The sequence below is a fragment of the Oryzias latipes genome, chromosome 24, assembly GCF_002234675.1.
Source record: "Oryzias latipes chromosome 24, ASM223467v1".
NCBI lineage: Eukaryota > Metazoa > Chordata > Actinopteri > Beloniformes > Adrianichthyidae > Oryzias > Oryzias latipes.
In genome coordinates this window covers 12,270,034-12,286,645 of record NC_019882.2, presented here as the reverse complement: position 1 = coordinate 12,286,645, position 16,612 = coordinate 12,270,034, and the positions used below count along the sequence as shown (strand labels likewise).

Genomic DNA, 16,612 nt, shown 5'->3' with positions numbered 1-16,612 from the left:
GAGTTATTTTTGCAGCCAACTCTCTAACACAGAAGTAAGACAACGCGATCTCTGAGGCACTGCCTTTAGCTCCGTGTGGGTGCCGCGCATTTCATAACGTCAACCTAGAGTCGGCCTCGCCAGCGCGTCAGTTTCTCCCATGAAAACGAACAACATCCAAAATTTTGCAAAGACGAAAAGGAAAGGGTTTTTGCCGATCACCGCTAGCTCAGTAGAGAAAGTGGGCGTGTGTTAGCCTGGGGGTGGAGCTGGCAGCGCAGACTCTCCCTGGAAGGGGCTGTTCTCACTTATCTATGTCACAATGTTAGAACCCGCTCATTTTCATAGGTTGGGAGGGGCTGGTGCTCAAAGCGCAGGTTCTTAGAAGAATAGTCAGAGATGCATGAACGGATCAAAATATCGCTTTGGGGTTGTTTATAGTTAGGAAAGAATGTTATAATACACTTAAAAGCTCGAAACGTTGATTTTGCTTGATATAGGCCCTTTTTATGTCAGCATGGGTAAAAAGTGGCCCACATTTGATTAATTTTAAGGTTTTAACCTTTTTTTTTTTGTTGCAACCTTTTAAGGATTTAACTATTTCAACAAAACTGTAACAATTCAACTTTCCTTACTGCACCACCAGGTTTTTTGTTCAAGAAACACAACCTAAAAAACACAAAAATAAACAAATCTGTCGTGTGTAAATCATGTGTACCTGTAGGATGAATGTACGGAGCTGCAAAGGACTCAAAAACCAAAAATCTGTTAAATCATTAGTTAGGTATAAGTTTTAACATATTTGTATTTGCTTTTCATCCATATGCAGGGATTAATTCATGCTTCCGCTTTAAAGACTATATTTTTCTAACATGCTTTTACATTCATAGTCTAATTTTATTTTTATTTTTCATTTCTATGTTTGTACCTTCTTAACATTTTTTCTTCTCTTCTTTTAGTTTCCTTTCCTTTTTACTCATCTATTGCCTGCACTGAAGTGCGTTTGGTTCTAGAATAAATGCCAAATTAGGTCATACTCAGACTACGTAAGGGTATGGAATGGTCTTTACTGCCCTCTTGTGGATACAAGTCACAATAAAGTATATAAAGCATGTAAAACTGTCACGGTGAGGTGGCTCGAGAGCCGGTTGGACCCAGATGCAGAGGCAGGAGGCAAGGATCAGGGCTAGTGGGTTTTAATGCACAAAAAGAACAAACAAAAAGCGCTGCAGAGCAGGATGACAAAAACCAAACGAAAACTCACTGTGGCGTGGCGAGGGACAAGGAACGAGGAACAGGGCATGACATGGCATGAACACCAGAACAGGAATACTAATGGACCAACACAGGAGGAAGGCAGAGACAAGACTTAAATACAGACAGGGCAGACAAGACACAGGTGGACACGATCAGGGCTGATGGGGACCAAAGGAAGTAAAACTCAAGAAAACAGACAAGACAGGAGACTTTCAAAATAAAACAGGAAACAGAAACAAGACAGAACAAGGACCAAAAACAAGACAAGTTCAAATCATGACAAAAACACTGTTTTATTAATTCACACTGTCCATAAAAAATTTTTAAAAATGTAATTTTCCTGCTAAAATTGATTTGTTTCATTATTTAACTTATAGAAAATTCAGTTTTATTCTTTTTTTAAAAATATTTTTTAAAATTTGTTATTATTTTTTGTACTATTTTTATTTTTAAGGCAAACATATTTGTGGAGAAAACTAAGGTTTTAATGTTTGCCTTACTTGAACTCCCCTATTTTTCTCTTTGTTTTTTAAGTATAAATATATAAACGTATATGTTTGTTTCTAGAAAGGGTAATTATTTCAAAAGAAACAAGACAGCAAAAATCGTGCACATGTTTGAACTACACGTGTCTTTGCACATTTAATCCAAAATCAAAAAGAAAAAAAAATAATTGTAGCTGTTTTTAGGTAAAAGAAAGCACTCTCACTCTAAACCTGCAACTATCCATCACTATAGGAAATGTTCCCTCATCTTCAGCCTCTTCCTCATCCGTCGCTGTGGGAGAGCAAAGCCAGCAATCATCAAGACAGCTGTGACGTAAAAGTGCTTGAAGTCTTTTTAGTCACCTGGCAGAGGATCTAAAACTCCATTGAAATGACTGCCTGTCTTCAAGCATTCTGGCACAATGACAGGGAAAGGCAGAGAGCTGGCAGACATGATGGAGAGACGGAAGGTAGATGTACCGTGTGTGCAGGAGACAAGGTGGAAGGGCAGCAAGGCACGTAGTATTGGAGGAGGATACAAACTGTTCTATCCTGGTGTTGATAGGAAGAAAAACGGGGTAGGAGTGATTCTGAAGGGGGAGTTTGTAAACAGTGTTCTAGAGGTGAAAAGAGTCTCAGACAGGATGATGAGCCTAAAGTTAGAAATTGAAGGGGTGATGGTGAATGTAGTCAGTGGGTATGCGCCACAGGTTGGCTGTGAGTTAGAAGTGAAGGAGAGATTTTGGAGTGAGTTGGATGAGGTGATAGAGAGTTTTCCCAGAGGAGAGAGAGTTGTTATTGGAGCAGACTTTAATGGGCATGTTGGTGAGGGCAACAGAGGTGATGAGGAGGTGATGGGCAGGTTTGGTGAGAAGGAAAGGAATCTGGAGGGACAGATGGTGGTGGACTTTGCGAAGAGGATGGAAATGGCTGTAGTCAACACTTACTTCCAGAAGAGAGAGGACGGCCAAAGAGGAGATATATGGATGTCTCAACAGAGGACATGAAGTTGGCTAATGTTGGGGTAGAAGATGTTCATGATAGAGTGAGGTGGAAAAGGATGATTCGCTGTGGCGACCTCTGATGGGAAAAGCCAAAAGAGAAAGAAAAGAAGATTTAAAAATGTTTATTTAACACAAATATTATTTGAGCATTTATAAATACACTATCAGAGATTACATTTCATACAGGATTTTGTTTTTTTAAATCCACTCTTGGAAGGATTGCTTTACACACGTTAGACAATTTGTAATGTTTTTACTAATACGCTGTAAATGTTTTTATAGTAGAATCATACTTAACTTAAACAACTTTATTTTAATAATCTTAAAAGTGAGCTTCTTAGTTTTGGGGGCTCAATAATAATTAAAATAAAATATATAATTAGGACATGTTTTATCAATATTTATCTATTTCTCTCTTTTTTTGTCCTACTGAATAGAATTTTCTTATAAGCTGTTGGTAAATAGCTGTGATAATAAGATAAAATATTATATGTATTTGTATTTTTTTCATATTTTCATTGTATTTTGAGGTAAACTCAAGCTAGAGTTTAAAAAAAGTGATTGTTCTGCTCAATTATTTGCATTTTTTAAATTGTCAATTTTTGTTATTAGTTTAAAATATTGTTTTACATTTTAAAAAGTTATACCCTTTGTTTTGTAAAAGTAAGGTAGTGTTTTTTATTTGTTACTTGGTAGTTTTTCTCTCCCTGTAAGCGTATAATAATAAATACACTTTACAGCAAAAATTAATTTAAAAAGGGAGTATGTTAACTGAGAAATAACTATTTTTTATGCAGTTATTAGAATTGAGCAAGTTTTTAATTAAAAAAAAGTGGAAACAACTACAAAACCCAGAAGCTGAAGTTCCACAGCTGCATTTTTCAATCTTACATTTTTTAATTATTTTTTTAACTCTTTTTAAAGTTGTTTACATTTTTCTATACCTGTTGTAATTGTAACTTGTTAAATTCTTTTTACAACTGCCACAATACTGTAAACGTCAAAGTGTAAAAAAAAAAACAATAAAAAAATGGAAAGAAAAAATTTTCAATCATAAATCTGATTGGATAACCTCTGGAACACGTGCTCTGATTGGTGCTTTTTAGTCAAGTTTGTCTGTCCGCTGGTACTTGAGGGTAGGCTAACCGGCTAGCAGTCTTAGCTGCGTCTCCCCCTTTCTCTTCTGGGGGAAGAAAACGAAAAGCTCGGTCCGTGGCACCCCGCGGCCTCCAGCTTTTCCGACAGACGCCATGCCGGTGCACTCACGGGAGAAGAAAGACAGCAACCACGAAGAAATGGAGGTGGATTTTCCGGAGCAAGACGGCAGCAGCACAGACGAGGAGGACACCGTTAGCTCGTCGGTGTCTGAAGATGGAGACAGCTCAGGTGACAGACAGGCTTTCAAAGGAGCCGTGATCATTCTGTCTGGATTTCTACTGTTGGCTTTATGAGTGACATACGAACGAACAGGATGTGTAAATGAGTTTGTGTGTTGTTGGCTTCACGTGAGCAGAGATGGATGACGAGGACTGCGAGAGGAGGAGGGTGGAGTGTCTGGATGAGATGACCACTCTGGAGAAGCAGTTCACTGACCTGAAGGAGCAGTGAGTTCTCTAAGCATTTCCAGCATAACTTCCACTATTTTTCTTTTCCTAAAGCTGGATTTGAAAGGTTCTATAGGCCCTAACCTGGATTATGAATTGGATCATCAATGAAACAAAAGTCTGAACCTCCACGTTGGGTTTCCTGCAGGTTGTATAAGGAGCGCCTGAGCCAGGTGGAAGTGAAGCTGCAGGAGGTGATGGCCGGCTGCGCCCAAGAGTACCTGGAGCCTCTGGCCAACCTGCAGGAGAACATGCAGATCAGGACCAAAGTGGCTGGTGAGAGATTACTTCCTCCATCCTGGCTGCCTGGTCAAAGAAACAAACTTAGTTTTGGGACTTTACAGCTAGAGACACACAGGGCGTGTGACGCCCGTTCAAGAACGGGATAGATGCTGATTCTTGAACGATTATTTAGCCCATGGTGTTAACACTGGAGAGGCAGGGAGGGCCTTCTTCTTTTTCTTTTCTACTGTTTACTAGCGTATCTCCACCACCCACAGTTGGGGAAGAGATGAATTCCAGCCGGACACAAACCATAATGGTTCGTTTCTCCTATATGATCGATTTTCAAACAGATTGCTCTTCTGTGAACTAAAAGGGACGCCACCACGTGGAAGCCGGAATGGGGCCTTTCAGTGCGTTTGCATGGACTTTTCATTGGAAGTGGTCGATTGAACGCACGCCACTGCTGGCATTTTGCCACATTTGTTGTCTTTTATTTTGAAAGGAAGTCATGTGAACTTCCGACCAAGGTTCCAAACCTTTTTTGTATTTAGAAAAAAAGGCTTTTTCTTCTTTCCTTTTTTTATTTATGCCAAAAACAAAACATTTCATTAATATGTGTTATGATAGTAACACAAATGCAAACCAGTGTCTTATTTTTTAACGGGTAAAGTAAGATTTTGTGGCTCCTACTGGGTTGTAATTGGTGAGAAACTGACCTGAAAGGCTCTTCAAGAGTTGATCTAGATCATCAGAGGAGCTTGTTCGCTTGCAGGGATCTACAGGGAGCTGTGTCTGGAGTCGGTGAAGAACAAATACGAGTGCGAGATTCAAGCTGCATGTCAACACTGGGAGGTGAGGACACAGTCCAATCGAGCCAATAAATATGACCAAGACGCCAGTCCCATGTTTTTTTGTTTTTCTTTCTTCAATCTTTTGTCTCCTAGAGTGAGAAGTTGCTGCTGTTTGACACCGTGCAGAGTGAGCTGGAGGAGAAAATAAGGCGACTGGAGGAAGACAGACACAGCATCGACATCACCTCAGGTACTAATATGTTGTTTTTATCCATCAAATCTCAGTGAAAATAGCAGTTATACAAAAAAAATGGAACAATTTGTTGCAGATACGTGTCTTTGAACCCTTTAAAACCCCTAAAAAAACACGCTTTCTTTTCTTTTTTTCTTTCAGAGTTGTGGAATGATGGGTTGCACGCCCGCAAAAACAAGAAGAAGGACCCTTTCTGTCCCGTCAAGAAGAAAAAGCCAGTTGTTGTGTCAGATATCCTTTTGTTGCTGCTTTCCTGTCGTCTTTTTGCTCCCATCATGCATCTCCACAGCAACTGTTGGCTGTTGAAGGTGGATGTTTTCCTTAGCTGCTGCTACGCCCTTATATTGTTTACATGCTGCAAGATCTGGATATTCTTGAAGACTGGACTGCAATCAGAAAGGTGTTTTTTGTTTGTTTGTTTGAATGCACATAGAGTTGTTGAATAGCTCTACTATTTATGGCTTTTTCTGCCCTCGTTCACAGGCGATGGCGTCACTGGGGCCTCATCGGGTGAAGGTAGATGGTAAGTTCTGCTGCCCTTTTCCAAGGGATCTGACCATAGACTGTATATGAGAACTGGACCGAGTGAGCGTGACAGCAAACTGGGAAAAGGACTTTTCTCCAGCTCCAACCAAATGACATCAGTTCTGAAGCCATTTTTCTGCAATCCGGATGCTGCCGTGTTGAGGCTAGGCATTGTGGGTAAGCTCTTTAATTGGTCCGAGTCGTTCTGAGACAACATTTCTATGGCAACCATTATGGCCAATGGTGACTGAGTTTGTTGGAAGTCCACACCCCTACCACTGGAAAGTGGGCTCAGGAGAATCCGTCAGGCAAGCGTTTCAAAAGTTCAATGTGAGACCACACATACTTTTATTGAGGCACCTGATTGGTCAGTTTATAACTTGAATAGCCTGTGGGATTTTGGCTTCTTCTTCTTGGAGCCAGCAGGTACTTCCTGTTTGAGACGTGAGGAGTTGAGGGCTCACTCAGTCCAGTTCTCTTATACAGTCAATGGATCTGACCTTTGAAGAGTGGCGAGTCTGTCTGCTAAAAGCCCTCATGACCCTTCCTCGTTTAAGTCATCACTTTTTACCTCCAGTCCCTGCGTTGAAGCCGGACAGACACCATCACGTGGCCCGCTCTGAGGACGGGCGACTTTACTACGACAGCCAGTGGTACTGCAGGGGGCAGGCCATCTGCATCAATAGGAAGGACGATTACCCAACCAGGTACGAACAGAAGAAATGAAGCAGAACTGAATCTTTGCTTTATTCTAGACATGGACTCAATGATATAGTTTTTTTTTTCGTTTTTTTAAAAACAAAACATACTTTTGTACCTTGAAATGACGGGTGGCTTTACAGGTGAGGGGTGTCAGGTGTGGTCACATGACTCGTTGGCTAGCTCTAGGTTGATTTATTTTGACTGGATCTGACATGAACAAATCCTGTTTTTCTGAACATGGATAAATGGGTCTGGCAGGTTTTTTTTTCTTCCAATCGATCTTTACAGTCACATATCAATTAAAAAGGCCACGCCCCCTTTGGGGCACATTTTTAATCTAATGAATAAATCACTTTTTTTTTTTTTTTATTTTAAAGTAAAGCCATTTTATCTAGAGCAATTGGGGATTGACCAATGGGCAGCTTGTTTCCTTCCTCGTCGAGACAAATTTAAAAAATAAAATTTAGATAGAAAAAGTTAGGGAAGCCAAGATCAGTTCAGCTCAAACTTCGTTAGAGAAATAGACATCCTGACGCGGTACAAAAACATTTTCTTTCCTCCAAATAAATTCTGATTCAAGACAAAATTTCTGTGGGATTCTTTATTTTTATTTTTTTTATGTAGGCGTGGTTTAATGATTTCCATGTGACTGTTGAAGCATCAGCTCGATAACCTTCTTGTGTTCAGTAAAACATGCATGCGTGTTTGTCCACCTGTTTTGAGATGATAAAACGTTTAAACTGACTTCAAAGGAGCCCAGTACTAACTAAAAGGGTCATGTGACCATTTCTGCTCCACAGGGGTTTGTCTATCTCTCGGTTACTTGGTAAACCAGCTGCACGACTTGCAAAATGTTTTAGATATTAAGATATTTGACTTTACGTTGCATTAAACTATTTGAGCGATGTTGGTCACGCTTCGTGGTGGCAGTAACTGCGTGACATCACGTGACCATTTCCTGAGCCATCTGAAGTTTTTGTGCTAACGTTGTTTGCGTGCGCGCGTTCTGGCCCGTAGTGCCGTCATCACCACCATCAACAACGACGAGGTGTGGTTCAAACGGCTGGACGGCACCAAGTCGAAGATGTACATCTCCCAGCTGCAGAAAGGCAAATACACCATCAAGCACTCCTAAAGGAAAGGAGACGTTCCATCACGCGCTTGGATGTTCCCCTTTCTTCCGTCTCCACATCCACATGAGCGGCCGTCCTGCCCTGTTGTACATTTGTAAATGAGCGTTCGCGTCATCATGGTCACAAAGTGTCTTTTTGTCTGGAATGATCAGTGAAAGGTGCTGCTAAAAGAAACAAAAAAGATGGGGCAAACTGTGAAGAGCTTAGTGCCTTTACTGGGAGGAAGGGGGCGCTCCAGTTGACGGGGGCAGATGAAACCATCCCGTCTCCTGACGCGGTCAAGCGTTGCCCCTTGGCGGGCCAGCATGGCGTCGGCTGGAGCGGGTCAGTGAACCAGGTGATGGTACTGTGTGCCTCCACAGGCATAACAGTTAAACTTGAATTTCATGCTCATTTTTGGCGAAAATCCCCCACAGACCCCAATAAATAGTGTTTGTTTTAAGTCAAAGTGAACAGAATGTTGTTGTTTTTTTTGCTTCAAATTCTCTTTTGATGCTTTATTTGCCAAACTAACATTTCCAGCACTACATTTAAAGATTAAAGGTCAAACTTTAGTTCATAAGAGATATCAAGTTGTAAATGTCATATGGGACTTAAGAGGTGCCAATTTTTGTGCAAAACTACATTTCATTGCTGATGTATTAATTACGCTGAGTCGTTCATTTTGTTTGTGAAAGCAGCCCGTCTTTATAAACTACAGTATTGTAAAAAGAGCTGTGTGCCACAGAAGATCTGAAGGAAACTGCTCTAAACATCATTTCTACTTTTATTTTTTAACTTTAGATATACAAATATATATATTGTGTATCATAAGTTGTGTGAGAGTACAAATAAACTGTGCCAATGCATAAACAGCTGCTTGAAGATTATTTTTTGTGTGTCTGAGCATACAGAAAATTTTGACCCTGGAATTCCTCTGGATTTTCCTGCTCAGTGAGAAACAGGAAGAAGCGGCTTTGAACCAACCCCTGAAAATGTTAACATACCAATTTGAGAAAAAAATAATGAAGGGAAGCCACAAAACCTGATGTGATGGAAAATCTGTGGCCACAAAATAATTTAAACGTATAAACAAAACAACGTACAAATCAACTTATCTGGTGGTCTGTTAGATTAGTAATTAGATATATGCTAAACTCTGCCGGCTACAGGGAGGATATTAACAATATTATTGGGTTTTTGTGCTCACAAATTAGAAGGGGTGGGTAACACTTTATATTAAGATTCCTTAACAAGCTTTGTTAACACATTAACAAGCATTATAAATGAATTTATAGGGTGTTAGTAAGACATTTATTAGTACAATAAGTCTAATAAGGTTTATTAAATTACTTAGTTAACACATTTACAAGCATTATTATTAGGATGTTTTCAAGATGCTAATGATGCATTTACTGATATTATAGGTGCCTAACAAATGTGTCAGTGTTAATAAGCTTAATAAGATTTATTACCAACCTTTGTTAACAAATTAAGAAGTATTATTATTGTTTGGGGTTCTAGTAAGATATTTATTAGCATTATACATGCCTGACACAAGCCGAAGTGTTCATAAGTTTAATAAGTTTTATTAACTAACTTAACAAATAAATAGGCTTTATTAATGTGTCAGATGCTAGTAAGATATTTATTAGCATTATAGATGTCTTGCAAATACCTGAAAGTGTTAATAAGATTTATTAACATCTAAAGTCAGACCATTGTCTTCTAAATCCATATTACTAAACTGCTTATAAGCTTTACAAATGTATTAATTAACTCTGTTAATAGTTTATTAATTGTTTTGCAGCACCCCATCTAAAGTGTGGAAATTTTTTAGCACAAACAACCACAAAGCATAAGATTGTAAAAAGAACTTTATGACATTAAAACAGACTAAACATACACAAATCGTTCTGTAATTATCTTGAAAACATCCTAATAATAATGCTTGTAAATGTGTTAACTAAGTAATTTAATAAACCTTATTAGACTTATTGTACTAATAAATGTCTTACTAACACCCTATAAATTCATTTATAATGCTTGTTAATGTGTTAACAGAGCTTGTTAAGGAATCTTAATATAAAGTGTTACCAAGGGGGGTGTAACAATTGATAGATCAATTTATATTTCTGCAGTCCAGATCAATCTGAGGTAAGTTGGTAATCGAATCAACCTGCATCATTATTCATTCTTTTTCATAGTAAGACAAAATTATTATAATCAATATATTGGAGAATTCCATTTGGATTGAGGTATAGTAGGTTTATTTTACTGTGAAGTAAAAATGACCAAGTACATCACAGTGAACAACACACATGTGATGCATCAAAAACTGATCAGTCCATCATTCCAGTCCAATGTGTGGAAACACTTTGAATTTAGCAAAGACATGTGACCATGCAGTGTGCTAGAATGTTCTAACAATGCTCTTTTTGGATTATTTTGGTGTAGAAAATCAGCAGTGGGCTGAACTTTAGGAAACTAAAACGGTAATGAATTTGTCAATAATTCCCCCAAATCAGTCATTTTCTAGGACATAGTTTCTGCAGAGCAGCAGTAGTTCCCCCTCCCTGTCGCAGAGAGCTCTCTGTTTACACACTCTACTGCCAGCTTCCAGCTGCCAGCTCAGAAATGCAATTTTAAGCTTAAGTTTTGTACCTCCATCAGAAAAATGCTACAAGAAGTTGTCAAAAACACCATTTTCTTGGGAGTGGGTCTGTAAAACTCCTCTGCGGTCTACGACTGTTACCCCTGGATTGTGTTGACCCTTTAGTTTATCCCCGTTAAACAAGCAGCCGATAAACCTGCTGCTGGACGACAGTTTCCTGGCCTTGATCAGAACCACAGAACGCTTTGATTTAATGGGATTAAAGTTTAGTCAATGTTCTAAATCAAATAAAAAAATCCACAGCAAGGTGATCAAAACTCCTAAGATCAATAAAGTCCATCAAAGGGTTTGTTAAATTTCTTATTTGGAGCAGCAGAATTTGCTTGGATGGGAGTTTTTTACACTGCGGAAACACCCTTCTTGACAGCAGGTGGCAGCCTTGCTCCTTGGTTGCCGTTGCAGAGGCAGGGGTTGCTCTGGTTGATGGGGAGGGGGCAGTTGGGTTTTTTAATTTGGGGCACGCTGCTGCTGATGAGAGGGGGGGGGGGGGGGGGGGGGGGGGCGAGCGTTTGTTCACAGCTCGCTGAGCACGTTTGCTGCTGCAGCCAAGCGAGGGAGAGGAAAATCCCCACTGCCGCGTCAAAGTCCTCAGCAACATCCAGCCTGACCGTCCCCTGCCCCCCCCCCCCCCCCCCCCCCTGAAGGCCAGGCGGCATCACCGCGAGGCCTGCTCTTCTTCACCCAGCTTTGAACTCTTATGTCACATCATGAGCACATAAAGATGCGTCTTGAATCAAAACAAAACCAGTTTTTAGGACATCATCAAACTCAAATGAGGCCTTCCATCTTTCTTGTTTGGATGTTTCTGATCCAGTTGAGGTTCTGGATGATTCTAGAGGGAGCTTCTTCTGTGACCAATTGGGTCCTGAGGGAGGAGAGAGGCCGGCTGACTCCAGCTCCATCCATACTTGATGAGTAACCAGAACCGTGGGGTCATCCGGGCGTGTTTACTGCAACATGGGGGCTAATTAGACCGTGAAAGTGTCACACTGTGCTAAATTACTTAACCCCCTCCCCCCCTTTTTTGTGCAACACATGCACGCAGCTGTGTCCGCTCCGTGGCAGAGGGAGTCTCTGTCTGTGGACTGCTTTTTTTGAATGCATGCAGGTGTGATGGGCCCATGTGTGGGCGTGCACCTCTGATGCTGATTTTGTAAGAAAATGTCCACATCTAGGCGGGCAGGGGGACACAGTGGGTAACAGATGTGGACATCAAACCCCCATAATTCCCAGTTAACTCACTGTAATGTCTTTCTTGAAGTTTTTGAACACACGTAAAAGTACATTTCAGAGTAAACTTCTGTACATTTACTTTGTTAATACCGCAAGATTAATTTTATATATCTTATTTTTATCAATATACCGTACAATAGATAAACAGTTACAATATACACTTCTCCGGCCACTTTATCTGGTACATTGGTAGTTGTGGGTTGGCCCCCCTTTTACATCCAGAACTGCCTTAATCCCTGGTGGCATAGATTGAACAAGCTTCTGGAAACATTCCACAGAGAGTTTGGTCCATATTGACATGACAGCATCACACAGTTGCAGCAGATTTGTCGGCTGCACATCTATAATGCCAATCTCCCGTTCCACCACATCCCAAAGATGCTCCATCCCCCATACCATTACACCCCCGCTAGCCTTGAGTGTGGATGCAAGGCAGGATGGATCCATGTTTTCATGTTGTTGATGCCAAACTCTGACCCTACTATCCAAATGTGGCAGCAGAAATGGAGACTCATCAAACCAGACAACGTTCTTACAATCTTCCATTGTCCATCCTGGTGAGTCTGTGTGAATTGTAGCCTCAGCTCCCTGTTCTTGGCTGACAAGAGTGGCGTCTGGTGTGGTCTTCTACTGCTGTAGCCCATCTACCTCAAAGCTCGGCGTGTTGTGTGTTCAGAGATGTTCTTCTGCAGACATTGGTTGTAACCAGTGGTTATTTTAGTTGCTGTTGCCTTTCTATCAGCTGGAACCAGTCTGGTCATTCTCCTCTGACATCAACAGGGCATTTCTGCCCACAGAACTGCCCCTCACTGGGTGTTTTCTTGTTTTCAGACCATTCTCTGTAAACCCTAGAGATGGTTGTGGGTGGAAATGCCAGTAGATCAGCAGTTTCTAAAATACTCAGACCAGCCTGTCATACCACCATCCAAGTTACCTAAATCACAATTCGTCTTGACAATGTCTACATGCATACATGCATTGAGGGTGTGTCTAATTGAGTGGCCAGCATTCTTAGATATATACAAAACTACAGAAACAATTAAAAAAATGATTGATTCATAAGGGATGTCCGGCTTAAGTCCTCAAGTGCAGCGGTCCCCAAGCCCCGGTCATTTGGTACCGGGCCGCAAAGAAAGAATTTATAACTTGCATTACTTCCGTTTTATTTATTTAGGAATCTGAAAGATGTTTTATTTTGAAAAATTGCCCGATTCTCTCTGACATCAGTCTATGTTACTCTTGATGCAGGCCAAGGCGCTCTTCTTCGTCACGTGATAGATTGCCGCTAAAATAAAACCCAGGAGCTAGCAAAAAGAGTAAAAAACAAACGTCTTTGGAAAGTTTCTTTGCCAACAGGAAAATGCCCAGCCAGGAGACAGAAAAGGGGCCTTCAACTTCCAAAAAAAAAGAAAGCCACAATTAATAGACAGTACTCCTTTTTTGCACCATGAGTGTGGGAAGGGGAGAAGATGATGTCACCCGTGCGATGTAAACTGTTAAGCGTGTATAAATGAAAGCACAGTGATCGTCTTATCACGTCTTTGATCCTCCCTCATCCTAGTATTGTTACAATAATCATCCGCTTAAATTTGAAAGACCGGTCCGTGAAAGTTGAGTGACGTCATACTAGTCCTTGGTGTGAAAAAAGTTGGGGACCGCTGCTCTAGTGTTTTCATCAGCTGAATTGCAACTGGCTTTAGTTTAGTTTTTGACGCGTTTGCTTTTGAACTGCGGTTAGCACTCTTGCCAAACATCAAGAAGGTCCTGGTTCAAATCCTGGCTGGGACCTTTTTGTGTGGTGTTTGTAGGTTCTCCCTGTGGGTGTGTGGGTTTTTCTCCAGGGACTCCGACTTACTTCCATTGTCCAAAAAACCTGCTTCATAAGTTAATTGGTGCCTATCCCAAGGCATGAATGGGACCGATTTTGTGGTCCTGCAACAGACTGGTGACCTGTTCTGGGTGGACCACGCCTTTGCCCAACAGTAGCTGGGTTGGCTCCCATGACCCCAAAAGGAATTCAGCGGGTTCTGAAGATGGATGGATGGATGGATGGATGGATGGATGGATGGATACTCTTGAACAATAATTTCTCAATACCCTTGAGTTGTGTGTTAGCATCAGTCCTGCCCATTAACGCTGTCCATTAGCATTCCTGCCAGTGGTTTTTTCCAAAACATTGTTTATGTAACCCCTTTAGCACCAAAATCTATTGGAAAGCTTAACCTTTAGGTAATCAGTTCCAAACCTGGAATATAATAAATAACTGCAAGTTAATAAAGATCCACACAAACTAATGTAATCAAACCTTACAACAAGCATGTATAAACATCTACTAAACTCAACTTTTTTTGTACTTTCTTGCTGATGATCAAGGTGGCATAATGTGTTACAGACCCTATTTCAGAGGCAGGCCTACATTTAAATGTACAGCAGGATTTGTATTTCCTTGAGATTAAAAGTACGCCTCAAAAGGGAAAAATCAAACTGAAAAACCAAGCTGTCATGTGATAATTTGTCTAAAAAGAATTTCAGAGTAAGAGGTATGGGCTTTTCCTTAAGTAGGGCAGCCTTTTTGCAGAATAACAGTTGCATGTAAACACACTCTGGTTCTGTCGCGGTTTTAAAGAAAAGCCATGAAGCTTCGATGCCCTTTTTATACCAGAATAGTGTCAGAAAAAAACAACCCAATCGGGCGTCTGGCCAGCGCTCCCCTCTTCTCTGTTCTGTTATTTATTGAAAGTGTATGCATCGCTGATCTTTTCTGCTCATGTGGTGCGTTTATTTTTAACCACCCTCCCTGGAATTTGACTGACGCAGCTTCATCAGGTTTTTCTGCCCTTCCAAGGATGGATTTGTTTTTTAGTAGAAGTGTGCGCTTATCAACCTTATCTGTAAGTAACTGCAGGCCAGGCAAAGTTTTTTTTTTAAATCATTTAAACATGTTTTGTAGGTATAATAGTGTTGAATTAAAAGCACTCTTTCTCTGATGTTTGTTAACTTTGGCGTGATGCGTGGAGCTTGTTCTACTTTCAGGACGGAGTTCTGTGGAGACCCCCCCTGAGGCAGTACCAGTGGCTGAGCGAGGGTATCTCAAAAGCCCTCGGCTGTCTGCATCTGACAGGAGAGCAGCAGCCTCGTCTTTGCTCAGCGAAACAGCTGCTGAGACATCTGTATTTTTGGTCTGATGTTTCTCCTCTGTGGTCTGTTGATGTTAGTGCAAATGCTCAAAGCATGTTGGCTAATGTCATTTCTTGTTGTGTAGCTAATTTCTGCAAGATTTGACCTCATGTTCCCCTACAGCACTTTAGCTAGACCCAAATAAAACAAGAGATGAATGCTCGTAATTATTTAAAACCCTGCATATTATTACTTTGACTAGATATATAGATTTTTTTTAAATTTATATTTTAAAGACCAACTCCGATGGAAATTGTGTTTTTCACATGTTTTTTAGGTATTTTTCTCATGATGGAGGTAATATATAAAGAAAATGAAGCTTAAAATTGCATTTCTGAGGTTTTTTTTATTGAAATTGTTGTAAATCAGGAGCAGAAACAATGGAGTTTCAAAAAGAGCAGACAATATTTCCTAGAAAATGCCATTTAAAAAAAACTTTAGCTAAAAACAGCATAATCATAATTAAAGGACCACTGGGAACACTTTTACAAAAGATGATCCGGGTGGGTCTTTAAATAAATCTTTAAAGAGCATTTGTCAATGACATTGAGTATGAATGAATGTGTCTGCATCAGTTGCTTTTCTGCAGTTTTGTTGCAGTTCTGATGTAGGGCTATAGCTACTAATGTGTAGCATCTATTTAAATATTTGAATAGGATGTGAAATGTCTGACTGTAAAGTTACGTAAACATTAGCAAACAGCAATAAACCCACTGCCTTTCTGTACTTTTTTCTGTCCGAACAGCACCAGTGTTTCATCGGGCTGTGGTGGCTTCAGGTGGCCACCAGATGTCCTCGTTTTATCTTGTTGCTCATCAAGACTTAATGCAAAAATGGATTAAAAAGATTCAAGTTTCGCTGCATTGCTCCTGCTGCTAACAATAGCACTAATGAAATGTGCTACCAAATAATGTTTTCTTTAAAAAAAGATTGGCATGAATTTTATAATCTGACAAGACAATGCAAAAATTCTGTCAACAAATTGTAATTGTTGACAAATGTTGACAAATTGCTTCAGTCCTAGCTAACTTAATAATTGAGATTGTTGTTCAGTAGCTCGATCAACATTCATCTCCAGATATTATTGGTATTTGATGTTCTTTGAAACAGTAAAGTGTGTTCTGAATTTGCAGCTCTTACTTGTTGGCTAGCCTAGCTCCAGTCCGCTGGCACGCTGTATCAGGTTTTTATTGCCAGTTGAACTCGATGGAGGCATCACCTTGCAACTTCACTCCCACAGTTCTCAGACAACATCCAATACCTCCTCCTTGTGTCAGGTCTGGTATGCAAAGTAGGCCTGGAGGCCACTGTGGCATTTTGTGTTTGGTCAAGTGTGTGTCCATTTGTAGGATATAGGGTTAATTTCCAAGCTAGTAAAGATTTTTTGCATATATTGCGTCTCAAATTTAGCATCGACTCCGACAAATTGTCAGTCTCATCCTGCTCTGGCAGTAGCAGCGTCAAACTCTTGGTGCCACCTCAATATGAAAATGTAATCAAATGATCAACTGGCATCAGAGTCTAGAGACTGCAGGCACTTTACAGAGCGAGTTGGCCAACAAAGAAGACAGATAAGTTTTCTTAAACGCTC

General features: G+C 40.4%; 1 protein-coding gene across 2 annotated transcripts; it reads left to right on the top strand.

Annotated features, from left to right (window-relative positions):
- The first annotated feature begins 3,840 nt into the window (after nt 1–3,840).
- Nucleotides 3,841–15,260, top strand: LOC101161599 (breast cancer metastasis-suppressor 1-like protein-A). 2 transcript variants are annotated; one of them, XM_011491741.3, is made up of 10 exons: nt 3,841–4,111; nt 4,239–4,329; nt 4,478–4,605; nt 5,327–5,406; nt 5,499–5,595; nt 5,740–5,829; nt 5,934–5,998; nt 6,082–6,121; nt 6,701–6,830; nt 14,878–15,260. In XM_011491741.3, exons 1-10 carry the CDS (start codon nt 3,976–3,978, stop codon nt 14,903–14,905), a joined length of 885 nt encoding a protein of 294 aa, XP_011490043.1. In that variant the 5' UTR covers nt 3,841–3,975; the 3' UTR covers nt 14,906–15,260. The 2 variants fall into 2 exon arrangements, with proteins under 2 accessions (XP_011490043.1, XP_004083703.1); XM_004083655.4 differs by lacking the exon at nt 14,878–15,260 and adding an exon at nt 7,843–8,812 and having other exon boundaries at nt 3,842–4,111.
- Nucleotides 15,261–16,612: the final 1,352 nt, after the last annotated feature.

Bases quoted from the DNA above. Each gene is read 5' to 3' on its own strand.
- LOC101161599 (XM_004083655.4), top strand. From the start codon at position 3,976: ATGCCGGTGCACTCACGGGAGAAGAAAGACAGCAACCACGAAGAAATG. The intron at 4,112-4,238 runs GTGACAGACAGG...TCACGTGAGCAG, and splicing joins TGAAGATGGAGACAGCTCAG to AGATGGATGACGAGGACTGC. The intron at 4,330-4,477 runs GTGAGTTCTCTA...GGTTTCCTGCAG, and splicing joins TTCACTGACCTGAAGGAGCA to GTTGTATAAGGAGCGCCTGA.